Genomic DNA, 22091 nt, shown 5'->3' with positions numbered 1-22091 from the left:
AGATTAAAGGAAGAAAGTTGAATTATTACCTGAGGGCAGGTTGTTGGAGCTAAGAAGATTGTCTTGGTTTTCATAGACTTCAATCAAGGAGGTAGATACATTTCCCTGTAACTGGTGTTACCTGGGAGCTTTTAGAAATTCAGCATCCCAAGCTCTACCTAGACCTACCACTTCAGAATATGTATTTATAACAAGACCCCCCCCCCGAGACATACTGGTCTAGTGGATTTAAGGGGAAGGAATAGAAAAAAAAAACCTGTGTATTTTTCTGTTAGGAAGAGTGATCAACTATGCATGCCATATTGTTGCCAGATCTGTTCACTATCATAATTTCACAAACTGGCAATAAGCCTTGAGGGCATAGAAGCAGAGCTGCCTTGGGCTGAGTCAGAGTTATCAGAAGTAGACTTTTCTAGGAAAGAGAAAGATGCTAGCCCCCACCAGGTGTGGCACCAAAGGGAGCTCCACGATTATGAAGTATATACATTATGTCACCGGAAATAAGGAGGGTGGGGTAGAGAGGCTCCAGAAAGACGTGTTGATTTGCCCCAGACTTACCTGGTCCACACATGGCTTATGAGTTGCAAGTGAACTCAGTGGCCAATAACATGTGATCTCCATTAGAGATGGCCATAGTGTGTTAACAGAAAGGTGTAAGTGATTGTTTGCCAAAGAACACACCTGGGGGGGGGGTGGGAGTGGAGGGACATGAATATGGTAATATATAGATGGCCAAATACATGAAGAATTAAAAGCCTGTTGTTTTGGGATGTCCTAGCTGGCCAAGCTTAATGGTATCGCTCAGATGCCAACCAACCCAAAAGTATGCCTGCCCAATCAGAATGGTCATTCTACCAATTAGTGCTAGCCCCAGACAAATATAAATGTTACTACCCACATATCAGCCCTAGCAGCTAGTTCTTGCATGCTTAGTAGTCTCTAGTAGGTTTTGAACATAGACTTCTGGAGAAACAGAGTATATGCAATTATATAATTTCCCCCAAGCACCTCCATGCCTGATTTTTTTTTTGGGGGGGGGAGGGGTGCAACAGCATTCTAAAATGGTGGAGGGATCAGATATGTAGGACGACTATTCTAGTAGAGGCCTTATTTCACATCACAATTAACCTTTCCCCCTAAATGGAGAGAGTCATGGTTCCTCCATTCTATTCAGAGGAGGCCCCAGGGGTCAAGTGAGTCTGTGTGCTCAGCTTGCCTGGGACTTTCTGTGGTAACCTGGAGGCACAGCATTGAGAAGGGAGTTGGTGGTTTCAAAGTGATCTGGCTGGAACAATGGTTCTTTACTCTGGCTGCATATCAGAATCACCCGAGGAGTTTCTAAAAATTACCCATGCTTGAATCCCACCCCAGAGCAATTGACTTAGAATCTCTGGGATGAATAGCCTCAACGTTGGTCTTTTAAAAAAAGTTGACTTAGGGATTATAACCATGCAGTCCAGTTAAGAACCCTTGGCCCAGAACAACACTGCACGCCCCAGGTGGAACTTCTCAGAATATTAAAAGTAATCAGCCCCAGTACAGCCATCAAAAAGAGGTGGCCTGACAAAATGGGGGTGTGTGATGATCTGAGAGCAGGGCTGATACTGGGCAGGTTGACGACACAGGGGAATGTGAAAGATCAGTTATCACAGAGGTGGCGGCAATGGTGGAATTTTACTTTCTACTAGGGCAGCCTTTACACCTTTAGATTTTTCCTTCAACTAAAACCCTCTCTGGCTCCTCACCTGGCCCCAGCTGGAGAAGGCCCACTCCACACAGAGCTGTTGGTTACAGGCCTGGGTGTCCACGGGTCGTTTGGCAAGCTGGGTGCACATGTCATTGGACACAGGGGTGGAGATCCCAGAGGCTTTCAGCTTCTGACAGGTCACCCGGCGGGTCTGGACACCTCCTCCACAGCTACGGGTACAGGCAGACCAGGAGGTCACCATCCACCTGGGGACAGAAGAAAGCATCAGTGGAGCCCACAGGGACAGGCCTTGGAGAAAAGGGCCCTTCATCCCCCCAAACAATATCTGTGTCAAGTTCCTGGAGCCAGGGAATATTACCTTATTTGGAAAAGGTTCTTTACAGACATAAGGATTTAGAGATGAGATTATCTGTGGAGGCCCTAAATGCCTTCAGAAGTGTTTTTATAAGAGAAAGGCAGAGGGAGATTATATCCCAGGACGAGGCACTATGACCCTGGAGGCAGAAGCTGGAAAAAAGCAAGGAACAGATTTTCTCCTGGAGCCCTTGGGACTGGTGTGGCCCTGTTGATACCCTGATTTTGGACTTTAGGCCTACAAAATAGAGAATAAATAAATTTCTGTTGTTTTAAGCTGCTAATGCACTTGAGAAATTGACCAGAAAGAGTATTCTGAGTTCCCAAAGGCAGCCAAGCATGTGACAGGGGACAGTTTCCTACGGAAGGCAAATCCAAATCTGTGTCATCTCCTGACCCAGAAGGTAATCGGGGTCTCACTTAAGGTTTTATCTGGTAGCACTTAGTGTACACTGTACCTCACCTTAACCCATGTCTCATTTGATTTTGTGTAATCCCTCAGAAACATACACAGTTGCTTTCTGGAGCAATTTCCCATCTCCTTGAGTCACGCTCTATAGGTCTTATACCTCTTTGAGGGCTGCACAGTGGTGGAAATAGTTGTTCTCAGAATATTAGGTTCCAACTACAACTTGGTCAGAAGTAAGACTGCCCAAGACTGTGACAAATAGACTTTTCTCATAAAGCCAAGCTGTAATCTGGGGAATACTCTGAAATCCGTCATCCATATACAAACACGATTCTCTTTGCAAGCGTGCACCCTGGGACAATTGTCAAAGAGGAAGGGAAGCAGACAGTTTGGGAAAAATAGCAACAAATGACTTCTTGCTTTTTAGCCATTTAAACGTATATAACATGAAATGGTTGAAATAGCTACCTGGCTCAAAGCAGGATTTCCCAATTCTATTCAGAAAAACGACCAGGGCAATACTTGTTTGAGTAGAACGAAGGATGCTAAAGTGTCCAAAAGCCTGGCAGGAAAACTGGTCAAAGGTGAACCCATGGCTACCTCCTAGGCAAGTGGTGCCACATCTGGTTTTCAGAAGAGGAATGGAGCAAGCAAGGAGAGCAAATTCTTCCCAAATCTGTGACTTATTTGTTTTGTGGCAACTTCCCTGCTCTTTTCCCCTGGAGAGGGATGACTGTGCAGATTTCCAACCCACAGGAGCAGAGCCACTTAGGAAGCAGGCATGAGGTGTTTTGAAACTCCTGGGGGCACTGAAACCCAAGAAAACAGAGCCATTATTATTGCATTTGCAGAAGTAAATTAAGCTGATTGACTCTGACCATCACCAAATCAAATCAAAAAGTTCCTGGCACGTCAAAGATCTCTTCTTCATTTTGCACAACTTGGCAAGGGCAGTATTCCAGCCTCTCATATCCCTGGTGAATGTCAGGCCTGCATTTCAATCAACTTTTATTTCCAAATATACATTTCAGCAATTTTTCAGGAGCTGGGGTGGGGGGTTTGAGAAAGGAGAGGTATGGGCTATGTTACAGTTCAGGAAGGGTATAAAAGGACATTAATCATTCCCGTGGAAACCTTCCCGTCAACAAGTCAAACTGCTGATATTAATGAGTGTGTTTCAGATTTCATTGAGTCTCTCCTGGTTTCAGCTGCTCCTTATGACTCAGCTGGCAAAACACAAAGCAGTTGCCTAAGTAGCCTATGAAAGTTCTACAGATAGGCAGTGAAGGGGTATTTCAGGGCCAAGCCAAGTCCCCTGAGGCTCCGAGCACCACACTGGTGCCAGCTCCAAGCCCCCATCCATTATCCCTGTAGCTACTGCTGAAGACTGGGGGTGGGGTGCACAGTAGGACTGAGAGCTTGTCAGAGGCAGAGACTCTGGGTGTCATTCTGGGCTACACAAGAAACCCAAATGCAGAGAATGAGGCAACTGCAGGAAATGGAGGTTCATTCCAACTTCAATGAGATGCACCCCTTTATAGAAGAGGATAAGATTTCCTCAACGAAACTGAAGAACTGATTAGCATAGGTATTTAAAATCAGACACAAAGGGAGGGGTTGGGGTAGAGCCCAGTCATCCCTGTCCCCTCAGCACTTTAATTACAAACACATTTCTTTCTTACAAACAACCTAGAGAGTATGTTTCTTATTGGAGGATGGGTGCTATCTTTTCCCAGGGCCTGAGATGCTCCTGTTCGCTGAACAGACCCTTTGAGGCATCTGGGAGGCCCTGTGAGCCATTAGCTGGCTGAGTGGTGAGGGGATAAGCAGAGGCTCACTTGAGGATATTTTCAGCGTCATGGGGAGGCCTGAGCCAGCATCCGCCGCTGCACTCACCGGGCAGGGCAGTCTCTCCGGTTGCAGGCGATAGGCAGCACAGCAGGGCGAACCTTCCCGGCGCAGTGAGCTGGGTTGACCTCTGTGCTGTTCAGCAGACACCTCAGGCGGGGCTGCTGGACACCCCTGTTGCCACAGGAGGCTGAGCAGGTCGCCAGTCTGTCCACAGACCACCAGTAATCTGTCACAGGAGGAGCAGCAGAGTTGAAAAGAAGATAGCATTACTGCCCCCACGCCATATTCCTTCTGAGCAGGACAAGGGGGTGGGCTGAGGGAGGGAGGTGATTATGAATGAGGACTTGCCCTCAGTGGCACCATTCCCAGTCTATCTGAGCAAGTCATACGGTTTCCGGGGGCCTCAGGTGGCTCAATCATAGAATGAGTACATGGCCCTCTCCTCATCAAGTTACTGTGAGGGCGGGGCCTAGCTCGGTGCCTGGCACACGGAGAGTGCTTAATGCTATAGCTCTTATTATTTTTACACATACCTGCTAAGGTCCTTTTTTATTTTTTCTACAAAGAGATATAAATATATCTAAGATACTTAACATATTTAAAAGTTCAGATTGGATTTTGTAAATGTTACCAAAAAAAAAAAAAAAAAACCAACCCCATCCAGAAAGTTCTCCTTTACATGAGACAGTGATGTCAGTAAAAATGCCAAATTTGTTTGGTTTTTCTATTTGGGGGTCTGGGACTCACTAGTAGGAAAGTGGTTAAAAATAAACGTGAGCTGGTAAATTCTGAGTGCTCATTTGCAACGTTGTGTAGTACAAGTCTTGCAGATAGGCAGTGGCTTCTGGTTTTCAGCAGAGAATAGCTGGCGAGAAAATGGAACATTTACTCTCCTGTCTAGAAAGCCAAATGGTGGGGAAGGATATTTAAGGGGAAAACTTACATGCTTAGAAAAATCTTCTCCCTTTTGTGCCATATTGGCACAAAACTCTGTCCCTTCCCACATAATCTTCCATTCTGGAATACATGCAATAGAATTGTGCTTTCCTTAAAAGTATCACACATAGGCCAGAGGTAGAACCAGCCTATGGAAAACTCAAAAGCATCACATAGTTTCTATAAAAAGGCAGTTTTCACTCTCTTCCCACTGTTTTGGGCTCATTCACAACATTTTCCTGCTGCAGCGAAGGCTGGGCCCTGCCCAAAGGCTTTCGGCCCCGGCTGCTTTCCTGGAAGGGCAATGCACGAGCCACGCGGGCTGCTCGGGCTGCTCCTTGCCAGGACCAAAGGAAAGGTGCCTGGAAAGTCTTCTGCAGGTGACTGCAGCTGAAGACTCTTCGCAATGATCAGTCAGCACTGGCACCAGCCTCTGCCCTCTAGTCAGGAGGTAATAACCAAACTGTTCAGATCAAGAGATTTTTTTTTTAACCAAATAATCAGAGAAAACTTGCATTTCTTAAACAGCCTACTCTGTGTGTGTGTGAGATCTTTACTAGTTAAATTAGCATAAAGGAAGCACATCAGACTTTGATATGCAGCAGCGTTTCCTTGGTTCTGAGCAATAGCAGCGTCATGGACAGAAGGGCCCATTTTTGAAGGCAGCGCTGACTTTTCCAGCTTCTGCTGGGATAGGGCCTGGTAGTTCATCTGAAGAGCCCCATTGGCAGAAGTAGGGTATCACTGTATGGAAACATGGTGCAGCTTCAGTTTTCATTGCCCTGGGCACCTCTGGAGATCAGAACTCACTCTCTTCTATTAGACCATTAGGTAAGTCCAGCACCCAAACCCTGAAGGGTTTCTTACCTTGGATCACTAAAGAAGCCTTTTGCACGAGCATCCCTGCCTCATTCTGTGCAAGGCAGCTGAAGTCTCCTTGAGACCCACCACTAAGGTTCGCAACTTGAAGAATCTGTCCAGCTGCCAAGATGTGATGTGTCAGTCCTGTGGCTGTGGCAGTGGCAATTGGCTGACCACCATGAAACCAGGTGATGTTGGGGGTAGGGTGACCTTTGATGGGGCAGCCTAGAAGGAAAGGAGGAGTAAGCCATTGGTAAAGCCAAAAAAGAACACTCTCCTGGCTAATTTTTTCAGTGTCTCTGTGGCTCTAGGAACTGTACATACAATGTGGCCTTATGCATGGCATTTTTATTATGTTTGCCATTCCCAAACAGGAGATACTTGTTTTTATTCTCTGGGCTTCTGGAAGAGTGACTATTATTCAATTAAGTAAAAATTCTTGGAGAACATAAAGTGTCTATTTCTATTTATGACCCTGTACTAACTTTTAAAAATGATGTAATTAATATTCACTCACTGAACCTTTTTTTTTTCAAGTTAGTAAGTTCCTATACCGATTTTACTCTGACAGAGATTTCTTCTTCAAATATATGTTGGGGAAAAAATACCATACTATATAGCAATAGTTAAGAATCAAACTTTAATTGGTAAAAGCATTTTACTCTTTATGTGATTTTTCATGTCAATTTTTTCAACAGAGACTAGGAAAGCAATTTTAAACATTGATCTTCTTTCTCTATAAGTTAAGAACATTTGTCTTTTGAAAACTTTTGCCAAGGCTACACTGGACATGTATTATATTATACTTTTTAAAATAGTAATTGAACATATTTTGATACAATTTCAAAATGTTAAACTGAGATATTGTTTCTACCCAAAACTTTGTAACATAGAATTGGTCTGATAAACGTACTTCAGTTGTGAGAGAAAATACAATTCTTCTACATTCAGAGTACTTTCTGATTTTGCTGCTATGCTCCCAGAAACTTACCTTCTAAAGAAAATTTATTTGGAAGTTTAAAACATAATGAATACTTGAAAATTAAAGATACCGGAGGTTTTCTCTCAGTTCAGTTAGAAAAGTACCTGTTTGGTACCCACTGCTCTGGGGACAGTTAAGGCAGTTAAGACTATCTCCTCTTTTCTAAGAAGATCCCAGCTGGTGTAAGATTTTTAAAAAGCATACTAATAAAGCTGGATGTAAGGCAGAAAATGATGAGATCTATGAGACATAAAGATGGTGCTACGATCTGAGTGTTTTGAGTCCCAATTCCTGCCGAATCATCAGGGTGATGGTATTAGAAGGTGGGACCTTTGGGAGGTGGTTAGGTCCTGAGGGCTTTGTCCTCATGAACAGGATTAGTGCCCTCATAAAAGAGAGCCCAGAGAGCTGCCTTGGTCCTTCCACCGTGTGAGGACACATTGAGAAAGCTCCATCTAGGAAGCAGGCAGCAAGCAAGTCCTTACAGATATCAGATCTGCTGAAACCCTGTTCTTGGACTTCCCAGCCTCTAAAACTGTAAAAAATAACTTCTTTTGTTTATAACCCACCAGTTTATGGTATTTTTTTTATACTGGCCTGAAAGGACTAAGACAGATGGCTACCTGTGTTGGATATGTGGGTGCCCATGGATCCACAAAGAGAGGGGATTTTCTAATGTTGCTTATTTTCTATTCTAGGGGCAGAACTGTTATAATTTACACAATATGGGAGGGTTATTAGCTCAGGAAAGGCCCTTAGAAATCATCTAGCCCACCACCAGAGAAGGAAGCTGAGGCTTAGAGATGTTAGGAAACTTCTCTGAGATCATGTGGTGGGCCCTCTTGACTCCTGGCCTTGTATTCTTTCCCCCATACCTGCTACTTGTTTAGCTGGGCACCAGCAGTTTACCTAGGCACCTTGCTACCTTCTTCCTTCTTTGCTCACTTCTTTTTTTCCCCCTTTGGCATTTTTCAAAAACATTTCTTCTGAGGTAGTGGTGTACTCTGGCATGTAATTGTGCAGTGCCTTCTTATGATGGATGGGCTGTATGTCCCCCTCCTGACTTTGCGTTTGGCCACATGACTTAGTTGGCTGATAAAATGAGATATGTTACAGTAACAATGAAAAATCAAGAAAGAAAATTAAGAAAACAATTTCATTTACAATAGCATCAGAAAGAATAAAATACTTAGGACTATTTAACCAAGAGGCTGTTATGGTTTGAACATCAACCTCCAAAACTGATGTTTAAATTTAATTGCCATTGTGACAGTATTAAGAGGTGAGAACTTTAAGAGATGATTATGCCTCTACTCCCATGGGGGGAATTAATATCATTATAAAAGGGCAAGTTTGGCCCCTTTGTATCTCTGCCCTTCTCCTTGCCATGTGAAGATGAACTGTTCCTCGACTAAGGAGGATGCAGCATTCAAGGTGCCCTCTTGGAATGAGAACTGCCAAACCTGCATGGTGCCTTGGTATTGGACTCCCCAGCCTCCAGAACTGTGAGTCAATAAATTTCTGATCATTAAAAATTACCTAGTCTCAGGTATTCTGTTACAGCATCACAAAATGGACTAAGAGGTGAAAAACGTGCACCCTGAAAACTACAAAATACTCTGAAAGAAATTAAAGATGACACGGAAAAATGGAAGGACATCTCATGTTCATGGATTGGAAGACTTAATATTATTAAGATGTCAATACTACTCAAAGTGATCTACTGATTCAATGCAATTCCTATCAAAATTCCAATGACTTTTTTTTGCAAATAGAAAATCTCATCCTAAAGTTCATATGGAATCTCAAAACACCCAGAATAAGCAAAGCAATCTTGAAAAAAAAGAACAAAGTGAGAGGATTCATACTTTCTGATTTCAAAATTTACTACAAAGTTATAATAATCAAAACAGTATAGTACTGGCATAAAGACAGGCATATAGACTAAAGGAATAGAATAGAGCCCAGAAATAAACCTTTAAATATACAGTCAAATCATTTTTGATAAGGGCACCAAGATTATTCATTGGGGAAAGGACAGTCTTTTCAACAAATGGTCCAGGAAACTGGATATCCATATGCAAACAAATCACTTACACTATTTTTGTAAATTTACTCAAAATGGATTGAAGACCTAAAGATAAAAGCTAAAAGTATAAAACTCTCAGAAGGAAACATAGAGAAAAGACCTCCATGACATTGGGTTTGGCAGTGATTTCTTAGAGATGACTAAAATATAGGCAACAGAAGAAAAAACAGTGGATTTCATCAAAATTTAAAACTTTTGTGTAACATAATACATTATCCCAGCAAGTGAAATGACAACTCAGAGAAAGGGAGAAAATATATGCAACTCACAGATCTGATAAGAGATTAATATCCAGAATATATAAAGAACTCTTACAATTCAATAACTATCCAATTAAAAAAAGGACTTCAGAGATATTTCTCCCAAGAAGATACACAAATTGCCAATAAGCACATGAAATAATGCTCAAGTAACCATGATGAGTTACACCCCTTCACATCCACCAAGATGGCTATTAGTGAAAAACAACAAACAAAACCAACAAAAAACCCAAAATACAAATGTTGGCCAAAGATGTGGAGAAATTGGAGGCCTTGTGCATTGATAATGGGAATGTAAAATAGAACAGCCACTGTGGAAAACAATATGGTAGTTCCTCAAAAAATTAAATACAGAATTACCATATGTTCCAGCAATTCTACTTCTGGGTATATACCCAAAGGGACTGAAGGCAGAGACTTGAAAAGATATTTGTACACCAGTGTTCATAGCAGCATTATTCATGATATCCAAAAGACTTAACAACCCAAATACCCATCAATGGATGGATAGGTAAACTAAATGTTCTGTGTGTACGATAGAACACTATATAGCCTTAAAAAGAAGTGATAGTCTGACATATGCTAAACATGGGTGAGCCTTAAAAACATGCTATGTGAAAGAAGTCAGATACAATAGGACAAATATTGTATTTCATTGGAATGGGGGTTTACCAGAGGCTAGCAGAAGAGAGGAATGGGGAGTGTAGAGTTTCAGTTTGAGATGATGAAAAAATTCTGGAGATGGATAGTGGTGAGTTAGCTGCACAACAAGGTGGATATATGTAATGGCACTGAACAATACACTTAAAAATAGTTAAAATGGTAAAATAGTTAAAATAATATTATAAAATAATAACATTTTATACATTACATAAAATAAAAATATTTGTTATATATATTTTACCCACAATAAAAAAATGAGGCAGATGTGCTAATGTACCAGTTCAAAACCTAGACCTCAAGACCCCTTGTGAGATTTTGCCTTTGCCATTACTGTGATAAGAACATTCCTGGACTGGCCTGATGATCCCAAGAGGAGGATGAGAGAGATATGGAGAACAGCCAATTCATTCCTGCCAAACCCTGTTTAGACCCGCTGAACTAATTAAGATCAGTAAGAATAATTGATTTTTGTTTTAAGCCACTAAGCTTTGGGCTTTTTCAAATGCTGAGTGTGTGTGTATATATGTGTGTGTGGTGATAACTAACTGAAGTACCGATTAGCACAGGTATTTAAAGTCAGACAAAGAGGGAGGGGATGGGGTTGAGCCCAGTAATCCCTGTCCTTTCAGCACTTTAATTAAAAACACATTTCTTTCTTATGAACAACCTAGAGAGTACATTTATTACTGGAGGATGGGAGCTACTATCTTTTCCAGGGCCTGGGATGCTCTTGCTCACTGAATAGACCTTTTGAGGCACTTGGGATGTCCTGTTACCCATTCAGTGGCTGAGTGGTGAGGGGAACCTGTCTCATAGATATGTGGGGGAGAATCTTCAATGAAAAGAGATCAAACCTCAGGACAAAACACTGGGAGAACTCTAGTATTCAGTGATTGAAGAAGGAAGAGGAGATATTCAATATGCCTGAGAAGAAATGGTCTGAGAGATGAGAGAAATTGAGACTATGTGATAACATGGAAGTCCAGAAAGGGAAGAGATTAAATAGAGGCAAGTTAGCAGATAAGTGCTTAGTAAGAATTCGTGGAATGAATGAGTGGTTTCATTTGTTTATGAAAATAACTGCCCAGACATATTCTTCTCACAGTACTCTTCTTTCCTCTTTCTAGGTAAATCTTGTTTGAATGATCAAAAATTCCAAGTTAGTGGAATCAGAAATAAAAATGTCCTGTACAATCAAAACCTTCCATTCAATGCTATGCATATCCATCTCTTTATCTAATTTAAGAGAACATTTACTTCTGGGTCTTGAATGTTTAGCAGACCAACAACTGAGTTATTAAGAAGATAAAGAATTAAAGAAGAGGATGAATGGGAATGCTTCAAATGCTGCAAAAGAGGGACAGAATAGATCTTGGCCAGAAAACTCTTAAAACAACTTGATTGATTATTCTAGTTTCCAGTAATGGTAAATAACTTTTAGTTGGACGAATCTTCCTACAGATAACAATCATAAGATATAAACAAAAGACAAATAAGAAACAACTCTTTGAAAACACTGAAGAATGACCAAAAGCAGTGGCAGAAACAGGAGAGGTATCTAGCCTAGAAATTGCAACAAATGTGAATTGCCAGCTTGTGGCTTTTTTTGTTTTTTTTTTTTTTGACACAGAGTTTCACTCTGCTGCCTGGGCTAGAGTGCTGTGGTGTCAGCCTAGCTCACAGCAACCTCAAACTCCTGGGCTAAAGCAATCCTTTTGCCTCAGCCTCCCGAGTAGCTGGGACTACAGGCATGCGCCACCATGCCCGGCTAATTTTTTTTTTATATATATATTTTTAGTTGTCCAGATCATTTCTTTCTATTTTTTAATAGAGAAGGGGTCTCGCTCTTGCTCAGGCTGGTCTCGAACTCCTGACCTTGAGTGATCCACCCGCCTCGGCCTCCCAGAGTGCTAGGATTACAGGCGTGAGCTACTGCGCCCGGCCCAGCTTGTGGCTTTTTGCTTGAGGAAATTCCTCAATCTCCATGTGACTTAGGGAGCTGTAAAGCTTATAGCTGTATTGGTTTGAGATTTCAGAGGACAGGATCTGGGCCCTATTAGGAAAGCTGGAAAGTTTAGGGGGGAAATCATGGAAGAGTCACAAAAGTGATGAACCTCACAATCTGCATAAATTCTACCCAGATTTTTAGCAGGCAGATCACAAGGGACCCAGTGAAAGAGGAGCAGATAGAAGTTGAAAGAACAGAGTGGAGATTTTAGTTGCTGCCTACTTTAGGGAAGATAGAGGTAGGTTTTTGAGTTAAATCAAGTTAACTGCTTGTTAGAGGAAAAATAAATGCTCTTCAAAGGAAGATAACAGAATCCAGAGTCTCTACAATATATAATGTTCAGTATACAATCAAAAACCACTAGACAAAAAATGTGACCTATATTCAAGAGAAACAACAGTCAACAGAAACTGAGATGATGCAAATGTTGCAATGAGTGGACAGTGCGTTTAAAGCAGCTATCATAAATATGTTTAAGGACTTAAAGAAAGATATACTCATAATGAATGAACAAATGGGGCATCTCAGTAGACAAGTAGAAACTATAAAAATAAATTGTAGAGCTGAAAAGTACAAAAACAAAGAAATGAAAAATTCACTAGGTGGACTTAACAGAAGATTGGAAATGTCAGGAGAGTCAATGAACTTGAAGTTCCACAGAAATTTTCAATGTGAATAACTAAAGGAAAAAAAGATTGGAAAAAAATAGTCTCATGGACTTGTGGGGAAAAATTAAGAGGTCTAATATATGTCTAATTGAAGTCTCAGAAGGAAAATAGAAAATGAGAAAAAAAATATTAGAAGACATAAAGCTCCCAAACCTCCCAAATTTTGGGAAAACCATAAAGTTCTCAGAAGATTAAGAAACCACCTATGTACATCACAATCAAATTTCTAGAATTAATGGAAAAAGAAAAAATTTGGAAAGTCACTAAAGAAAAAAGTTACATTACATATAGGGAAACAATGATATGAACAATGGTTGATTTGTCACAGGAAACCAAGGGAACCAGAAGATAATGAAACTGTTAACTTTAAAATGCTGGGGGGAAAAAAACCCTGTGAATCCAGAATTCTTATCCAGATAAACTATCCTTTCAAGATGAAATTCACCTGCTTCCAGCTATGATGGAATAACAAGGAATGAGTTATTTCTCTTGCTATAAATACTAGAAAACTGGATAAAAATGTATGAAACAACTATTTCCAGACATTAAACAACAGAGGACTATGATCTCCGAAAGAAGGGAAACGGATTAGGTAAGCCCTATAATTTCCCTGGATTTCTGTCTGTAGGCATATTCTGAGTTGCAAAGCATAAAGGGTGTATTAGTTTCCTAGTGCTGCCATAACAAAGTACCACAAACTGGGTGGATTACACCATAGAAACTTATTATCTCAAAGTTCAGGAGGCTAGAAGTCCATGATCAAAATGTCAGTAGGGTTAGTTCCATTCGAGGGCTGAGAGAGAGAAGAATCTGTTCCATGCCCCTCTCCTAGCTTCTGGTGGTCTTCTGGGAATCTTTGGTGTTCCATGGCTTGTAGATGCATCATTCTGATCTCTGTTCTTATGTTCACATGGTGTTCTTCCTTGTGTGCATGTCTGTCTTGCATCTAAATTTCACTTTTTTCTGGTGATAGGCACACTAAAAGACTCAACTTCACCATTATACAATGTATCCATGTAAGAAAAACATTTGTACACCCTTAATATTTTGAAGTAAAAAAAATAAGTTTCACTTTTTTTTTTTATAAGGACACCAGCCATATTGGATTAGGGCCCACTCTAATGACCTCATCTTAACTTGATCATCTGCAAAGACTCTATTTCCAAATAAGGGCATATTCTCAGGTACTGTGGGTTAGGATTTCAATATATTTTCTGGGGACACAATTCAACCCATAACAGAGGGCAATCCCAAGCAGAGCACAGCACTCTAGACAATATGATGAGGCAAAGAAGAGAGTTTGAAGAGGCTGAAGCAGCTGGATGTTATTGAGCAAAATTCTGGAAATGAGCATGCCACATAGAAAAAGAGCTCCAGAAATTCCTGCATAAATTCCTCAAGTTTTTGCCCAACTGAAGCTGTATATGCATAGGGCTAAACTCTACAAAGTTGAGCAAAGAACAACCGGGGACGTGTAAGCTTAATGTTTTCCGAAATTCAAACAGGGCTGGAAGGCCTTCAAGTTCTGATCAGCGTGAGTAGAACACACTTATCATCATTTGGGGCATTCAGTAGAGATCCCAGAAAGGCCTTAGAGTAAAAGCTATTCTAGACTAACTCTAAGCTTAAAAAGATCAAATTGAACTTTGAATAACTTAACTGACTACCAAAAGAAAAATCCAACAATCTCTAGAGGAAGACAACAACATTTGGACACTTGATATAAAATCTGTACTGTTTAGTATACAGTCAAATATTACTTGACAAGTCAAGAAGCAGGAAAACGTGACCTGTAATAAAAAAATCATTCGATGGAAACAGATCCAGAAATGACAGGGATAATGGAGTTAGTAGACAAGGGTATTAAAACAGGATATTAAAATATATCAAGTATTTAAAAGAAAACATGCACATACTGAGGGAGAAAATGGATTTTGCAAAAAGAATCAAATGAAATTCTAGAAATGAAACATTTTCTGAAATAAAAAATTCACTGAATAGGATTAATATTAATAGAAGATTAATACTATAGTATTAAAAGATTTCTGAAATTGAAGATGCAGTATTAGAAATTAGCCAAGTGAAACAAAGAGAAAAGATAAAAGAAAATTTAAGTGATCAAATATATGTTAGCTAAGGATGGGGTTATATGACTGCATTTGTTAAAAGTGTGCAGTAAAGATTTGTGTATTTCAACGTATATAAATTTTACCTAAAATAATTGAACAGCGATGGAGTGAGGAGTGGATGTAAGTACAAATGAAATAAAAATGGCAGAACGGTGTTTACTGAAACGGAGTAAGGAGGGCATGAGAGTTCATCACACTATTCTGTTTACTTTGTATATATGTGAAATTCTCCATAATAAAAAGAAAAACAAACATTTGTTTAAGTCGTGGATCATCAGGAATGACTTGGTATCTAAACAATTGCTTTTCACGTATTCTGCTTATTCTCCTCTATGCTTTTTCTATAAGGTTTTAACAAGTTAAACAAAATTGCTGTTCCAGCCTGCTACTTGCAAATATTTCCCCAAATATTTTATAGGCTGTTCAACTTAAAAAGATCTGCTGATACGTTCACTTTCATTCATGCAGTTCTGCTGAAGTCAGAGATCATTTTCATTTGTACTTGTCACCCTTGATTCCAACAACTTGGTTTGGCTGCTGTGTCTGGCAGAATCTTCTAATTGTCTCCTCATATCTGTTCTCTCCTTATTATAAAAACTCAATTTCAGGTATATAGCTGCCGGAATAGAGACATTTTCTGGCTTCCCTGGCTAGAAGGTATGGAGCATGTAGTTACCTTCAGTGAAATGAGAGGGAAAGTGATGTGTACACCTCCTGGGACATATCTTTAAAAGAAAAGGACTTGCCCCTCTTCCCCCTTCCTCCATCCTGCTGTTGAGAACATGTACGTACAGCAAGCCATCCTGGCCTTGGTGGGTTAGCGCAATATCCAGGACTGTCGGAGCGACACAAGATTAAAGAAATTTTCCCTGGGCCCTAGACGACATGGTATACGTTGCCAGACCAGGCCGGGAACATCTCCCTCCGGATCATTACTTGAAACAGGAACGTACTTCTGCCTTGTTTAAACTACTGTTATTAATATTTGAGGTCTCTGTTACAAGTTGCTGAATGTATATCCTAACTATGACAATCCTAAAATACCCTTTTATTCCTGAGGCAGTGTCCCTCTGCTGTGTAGGTTATTGTATTTTCCTTCACATCAGGACAGTGACTATAGAGTATGTACTTCTAATAAGTGCGACTATTCCTCTTGGATTGAAAACACTCTTGGGAAAGTCTATTTTCAACAGTAAAAGGAAAGGCCAAAATAAACTGATTATAACCAAAGTAAATGAACAAAATTGTCAGTCTTCTGCCTTTTCCATCACTAATCTGTCTTTTTTCTTTTTTTCTTATTCTTTTGTCTAGTTCTCAGGTCTTAGGTTCCTGCTAATGTCTTTCAATGCTTTTGACTACATATGTAGCTCATTCTCCTTAAAAACTTTCTTTGTACTCAGAATTGGTATTCTTTTCAGCACCAATGTAGTGTAGGCCCCTGTGCTTTTATGTACATATTTATGTGCATGTCTCTGAGTGTATACAGTGGTCTCTAAGGACTGCCAACAGCAATAGTCAAAATAAGGAATCTAACATGAATTCCCACTGTGTATGTTCCCGGTGAATAATTATCCATGTTCCACTGCTAATGAGAAAACCTGGCTTGTAACAGGGTTCCTTTCTGTCACGGACATTTCTCATTTGTTAAAGTGAAAGAAGTATCAATCATTTTTTGAAGGTGAGCAATCTCTCTGTGTGCCATTTATAAGGACACCAAAAACCATGTACTAATGTATTCCACACCACAGTGCGGCCACACAATAAACCACTCCCATTCCTCCCTCTGCTTCAAGGAGGACGTTAACAGTGTGGAAGGCAGGGGGCTAGCAGCTCCTTTTTCAGTTTCCCTCCCAGCTACATGAATATATTTTCATTCTCCAAACCTCAACGGCTACCCTAGGAAAGGGCAGTCGGCAGGCACGGACAGCACTCTCCTCAGACCCAGGGATGAAAGGTCTGGAGCTGGCCAGGTGGCTGAGGAGGAAGGAGCGCTTGTGAAGGCTGCCTAGCTGGTGAGAACTGTGGTGGCAGAAAGCCTCCCTCTATCAACCCTTCTTAACCAGGGAAAGAAAATACTTCAGGCCCCTATTCCTAGGCCCACTGCGGTTCTAAACTGAGCCAAAGCCAGGTTCGAGTCACATATGTGGGAGGTTTTCTTCTTCCTAGTTTCATCTACTTTTTTCTTTTGTAAACACATTGACTGGAGAGTGAGAAAAGCTTAGGAGGAGGGAGATGTACCAGTAAGAAAATCAAATTAGACATGAAATTGTCTCCTTTTTAGATTTGTAATTGATTTTATCTTAAATGCCAGCAAAAGTATCTCTCCTAAGGAGTCTAATGTCCCCATGTAGTGGTATGAAATAGGGGAGAGGAAGCAGAGCTTTCACATTCAGGAAAGGATGCATCAAAGGCCAAGGACTCCCCTCCATCTGTTTCAACCATGGCAGAGTCAACAGCCTCCAGCAAGGACAAGGTGTCAGTCCAGCTGTTACCTATAACATGGCACTAGTTGACAAACCTGCTTACATCAAATCCACTTCATTGACTTTACCTTCGTTGCTTGTTTTTACATTGGTTTCTGTAACTAAACAGCCTGACTCGGGGAGACAGCCTGAGTTTGACAGGTGAGAGGAACATGGAGGTAGAAAATTGGGAGGCCTGGCCGGGCGCCGTGGCTCACGCCTGTAATCCTAGCACTCTGGGAGGCTAAGGTGGGAGGATTGCTTGAGCTCAGGAGACCAGCCTGAGCAAGAGTGAGACCCTGTCTTTACTAAAAATAGAAAGAAATTAGCCGGACAACTAAAAATATATAGAAAAAATTAGCGGGTTATGGTGGCGCATGCCTGTAGTTCCAGCTACTTTGGAGGCTGAGGCAGAAGGATCGCTTTAGCCCAGGAGTTTGAGGTTGCTGTGAGTGAGGCTGATGCCACGGCACTCTAGCTCAGGCAACAAAGTGAGACTCTGTCTCAAAAAAAAAAAAAAAAGAAAAGAAAAGAAAAAGAAAATTGGGAGGCCTAGCAGCCCTGGGTTCATGCCTCCTCGGACCCTCAGCAGAAGATGCTGGCTAACCGTAAAGGTGGCGGCATGGGGTTGCCTTTGATGCATCTGTCTCGAAAGAAGCCCTGAATTCACAATACAATGGTCATTACTCAGTGGATTTTTTGTTTGATTTGAAGGGCTGAAAATCACCAGGATTTCTGGCAAGCACCTTGATTTGTGGGCTTCTTTGTAGGATAGATCAAGGGTGAGGTGCATAATTATTTCGTTATATATTACAATGTAATAATAATAGAAATAAAGTACACAATAAATGTAATGTGCTTGAATCATCCTCAAACCATCCCTCCCTCCCCAGTCCGTGGGAAAATTATCTTCCATGAAAATGGTCCCTGGTGCCAAAAAGGCTGGGGACCACTAAATAGATCAAGCCAACTCAGACATTCATTAGCTGCCAGTCACTTGAGTGAGCCACACAGCCAGAGTTCACTTTCATGAGTTCTTAGCGTTAATGAGCAGAATCAAGAGTTCTGAGTGCATACTCTCTCTTCTCGCCTCTCCCCCACTCCAGCCAAATAGCTCAGATAAAGGCAGCTGAGCTTGGTAAACCAATTGTACAGAGTAGAAGCTGTAAATGAACTGAAAGCGGTTCACAAGGAAGAATGGTTTGAAGATGGGAATACACAATCTGAAAGAGGGGGAGAAAATATGGTACTCTGGGAATTTTCACTTATTTAACTGCTATCTAAAGGAAAGGAAAGCTGTGGCAGATTAGGACATGCTGTGTAAAAATATTAAAGACGTGGCATTATTACTTCATGAGCTGGCTTGGGGCCTGTCAGCATTTTCATTATAATCCTGTATTTTTCACGGAGTTAAACGTACTATAAAAATGATGTGTGTTGGGATGAAACTTGGCACTTGGTGTAGTCAGTTGGGGAGTCCTTTCCTTAATTTAATTTTACAAAACTGGAAAGCACTCCATCATTTAAAGTTTATAGCGGGATCCCCATTCTGCTCATGGCATGTGGTGTGCACGGGCCTCACTCTAAGGCCATGGGGTGACAGGGCGAACGCAGGGAAGCCGCTGCAGCACACTGTCTGGCTCCTTCCCTTTCGGGTTTGTTCCCTTGGGTGACAGAGATGGTCTCTAAAGCAGCCTAGAATGAGTGGGAATTGGCACCAGGTGGAAAGAAATGATTAATTCATGTTGGAAAAATTCAGTTACTTACTCCCCTTTGTCAGCTAGACCCCAGAAGGCTGTGGGAGAAGGCAAGCAACTTTAATTTTTGCTCCGATTTCTGGGACCTCCCAATAAGCTGGTCAAATAAGCAGGCCAAGACTATTCCCATGTACATTTGCCCAAAGAAAACTAACTTTAAAACATTCCTGGAAAAATGGAACTATCCAAGCCCATTTTCCATTCCCCAAATGTCTTTTCACCCCTAGGGTAAGCTTTGGGTTTCCATTGGCAGGGGGTGTGCGAATGTCTCCCATGATCTTGGGCATTTGGCAGAAGAACTTGATATATTTCTCTGCACGAAAAGTAGCTCCATCCAGATTTATGACTTGATTAGGGCCTTGTCTTTTCCAAAATGATTTAGTTACTGCGTGGTTGCTGCCCTTGTTCATACTCTAGGACCTAGTTATTCTCTTGCAGGTGAGGACGATGGGATGCCACTTCTGAGATAGATGTGCGCATATAGTCTTGGCTAAGAAATGTGATTGCATTGTCTAAGGCAGTGTTCGGTGCGGGGGTTGAACAACATGCTTATTTAGGATTGGCTCGGCCGCCTGTCGGGGGCAGGGAGGAGGCAAGCAGGCTCTAGGAAATTGGTCCAATTTTTAAAATTCACAGCAGTGTTGATTGTGATTGAACCTATCTCAAGTGGATAATACACACAGTTCCCATGTGTCCTTCTCTGCCAGTAGGCTCTTGGCATAAAACACTTTTTAAAAACACATCAGCATTTTTAAAAAGTTTCAGCTTTCTGGGTTTATAAGTCCCTGGTTGGCTCTACCCTCAGGCTGCTGGCAGGTGCTACCTGGTCTGCAGGAGGGAAGACTGGGATGACCCCAGGGAGGCCTGGCTGTAGGCTGCCTGCCTGGAGCTGAGGAAGGAGTTTCAATCGACTGATGAGATAGCCTTTTAATGAACTCCAGAATGCGGATCATACCTGGGCCATACCGTATTTTGAGGAGGGTCTCGAGTCAGAATTCCCCTCTCTGTGTGTGTTTATCCACCATACTCACCAAGTCTAGATTTGGAAAGGAATGAGCCTAATGTTTTACGTTTGGTCTGAAATGGGACATTATTTCAGGACTTTTGAAGTGCTCTGTGACAATCAAGGTGCTACTGCTTTGAGAAGGAAACCACAGTTTCAGAGTAGAGGCCATGGACGGTATGAATATTCTCTTCCCTAGAGTAATAGAGCCATTCTCACCCCCTCACTCCAGCCAATGGAGAGGCAAGCTAGAAAATATCCACATTAGGTTGGGGAAAAAAACAAGAGCCAGCAGCAGCTCAGAGCCAATGTACCTTCATGAACTCAGGCTAGGTTCGGCTCTGTTTATGGGCCAGAGCCTTTGCAAAAGAAATAAAAACCCACACATGCAAAAATAAGAGCCTTCACTCACAGCCCTGTACACACCCCACTGCAGTTCTCTTTGCTGAACCGAAGCCACAGAATAGCCGTGGATGTGAAGAATGGCTAATATTCATAGCAGGTATCCTGAGAGGCCTCACTGGGGCACGGCCCAGGGGTCAGCGGGGAGTCACAGGAAGGAGCGACTGCTGACAAAGAATTCCAGAGTGAGCGGTGGGAGGAGCAGCTGGGGGAGCAAGAAGACCTTTCCTGGATTTATTATTCCCATCTAAGCCTCCTGGGTCTTGAGGCTCCAGAAACTTCTCAACAAAGTAAAGAAAATAATAAACAGTGTGAGTGAAGTGAAGAAGGGGGAGAGTTGAGCGGCGGGCCACGTGGAGGGGGAGGAGGAGTGAGGACAGAGCTGTGGGTCAGCATGCTGCTGGCTAACTTCTGCTGGGATAACAATGTTCTGGCAGGTGATGTCTGGCCTTTGGCAGCTGAGCCCAGAGAGTGTATGGTTTTTCATGGACCCATAAATAGATATGTCCTATGAAGAGGAGGTCAGAAATCCACAGCCTTGGCTGGAAAGGCCATGGCAGCAATGTGACATGCATCTGAAGAGCAGACGGTAGCTGTCCAAATACCTGCTATTTGTTATGCAACCTACATTTCTAGTATTGATTTGTTTTGGCTCCTAATACTCTTTGGGTGTAGTTCCCAGATTTGCCTTTGAACTATATATTCCAGAGACTCCCTTGGAGCATTTAGTGGGCTCTCTGAAGGCTTAAGAGAGAGGTGGCATGGTTCAGATTCCTTGGGCAGGCCACTTCTGACCTTTGAAAGAATCACTTAGAGGCCCTAAAACCAATGCAAGTCTCCTTAGGCGACCTGAGATTCAGGGCAATTTAGACCTGGATGAGGTAGAGCACATGTCATTCTGCTGGGAACAGATAAGTTTTTGATTGAATTGTTCTTTTCGGGCTTCCCTATCCTCCACAGTACTCACATTGGATAAAGGCAGAAGGTCTAGAATGGAAAGTGCTTTTTCTTTGTATAATAGATGGAAGGGAGAACTAAAGCTCCCATTAAGCTTCTCAAAGCCATTCCAAGGATAGTAGAGATAAGAAAACCTAAAGGTCCAGGCTTGGGCAGAGCAAATACACGTAGTATGGGAGAGGGGTTATGCCTGTTATTCAGTAACTTTAGTGGGCACCTATATTCCACTTTAAAAATGTGGAATTAGCATTTCATTAGAATTTTGCTCTTAGATCTTTCTAAAGACTAAAGGTGAGAAATCCCAGAAAAACAGAGAAGGAAAACCAACTTTTTCCTATGGTAATGAGATTTCCCCCCAACCTCTAAAATGCATTTTTGGATTATGATGGTAGGGGTGGGATTAGGAATGAAAAGTATTTCCAATAAGGTGTTCACATATTGCTATCTGACTTTGCTCTTGTCAAAACAATTATTAAAAAATAAGTAGTTCCCTTCACAATAGCAACAAAGAAAATAAAGTATCTAGGAATATATTTAACTAAGGAGGTAAAAGACCTCTACAGGGAGAACTATGAAACATTGAGGAAGGAAA

General features: G+C 41.6%; 1 protein-coding gene across 1 annotated transcript in view; it reads right to left on the bottom strand.

The window, feature by feature from the left end:
- Positions 1–22091, bottom strand: part of LOC105826997 (ADAMTS-like protein 1) — a 53344-nt gene that overhangs the window by 5574 nt on the left and 25679 nt on the right. Inside the window, exons 3-5 of the mRNA XM_012665021.1 lie at positions 6126–6344; positions 4368–4548; positions 1746–1953 (exon numbers count right to left, since the gene is read on the bottom strand). Coding sequence (XP_012520475.1) covers positions 1746–1953; positions 4368–4548; positions 6126–6344 — 608 coding nt within the window. The remainder of the gene's footprint in view (positions 1–1745; positions 1954–4367; positions 4549–6125; positions 6345–22091) is intronic.

This window comes from Propithecus coquereli, unplaced genomic scaffold (genome assembly GCF_000956105.1).
Source record: "Propithecus coquereli isolate 6110/MARCELLA unplaced genomic scaffold, Pcoq_1.0 Scaffold95, whole genome shotgun sequence".
Lineage (NCBI taxonomy): Eukaryota > Metazoa > Chordata > Mammalia > Primates > Indriidae > Propithecus > Propithecus coquereli.
The sequence above is the reverse complement of the archived record's forward strand: the minus strand, read 5'-3'. Positions and strand labels throughout refer to the sequence as shown.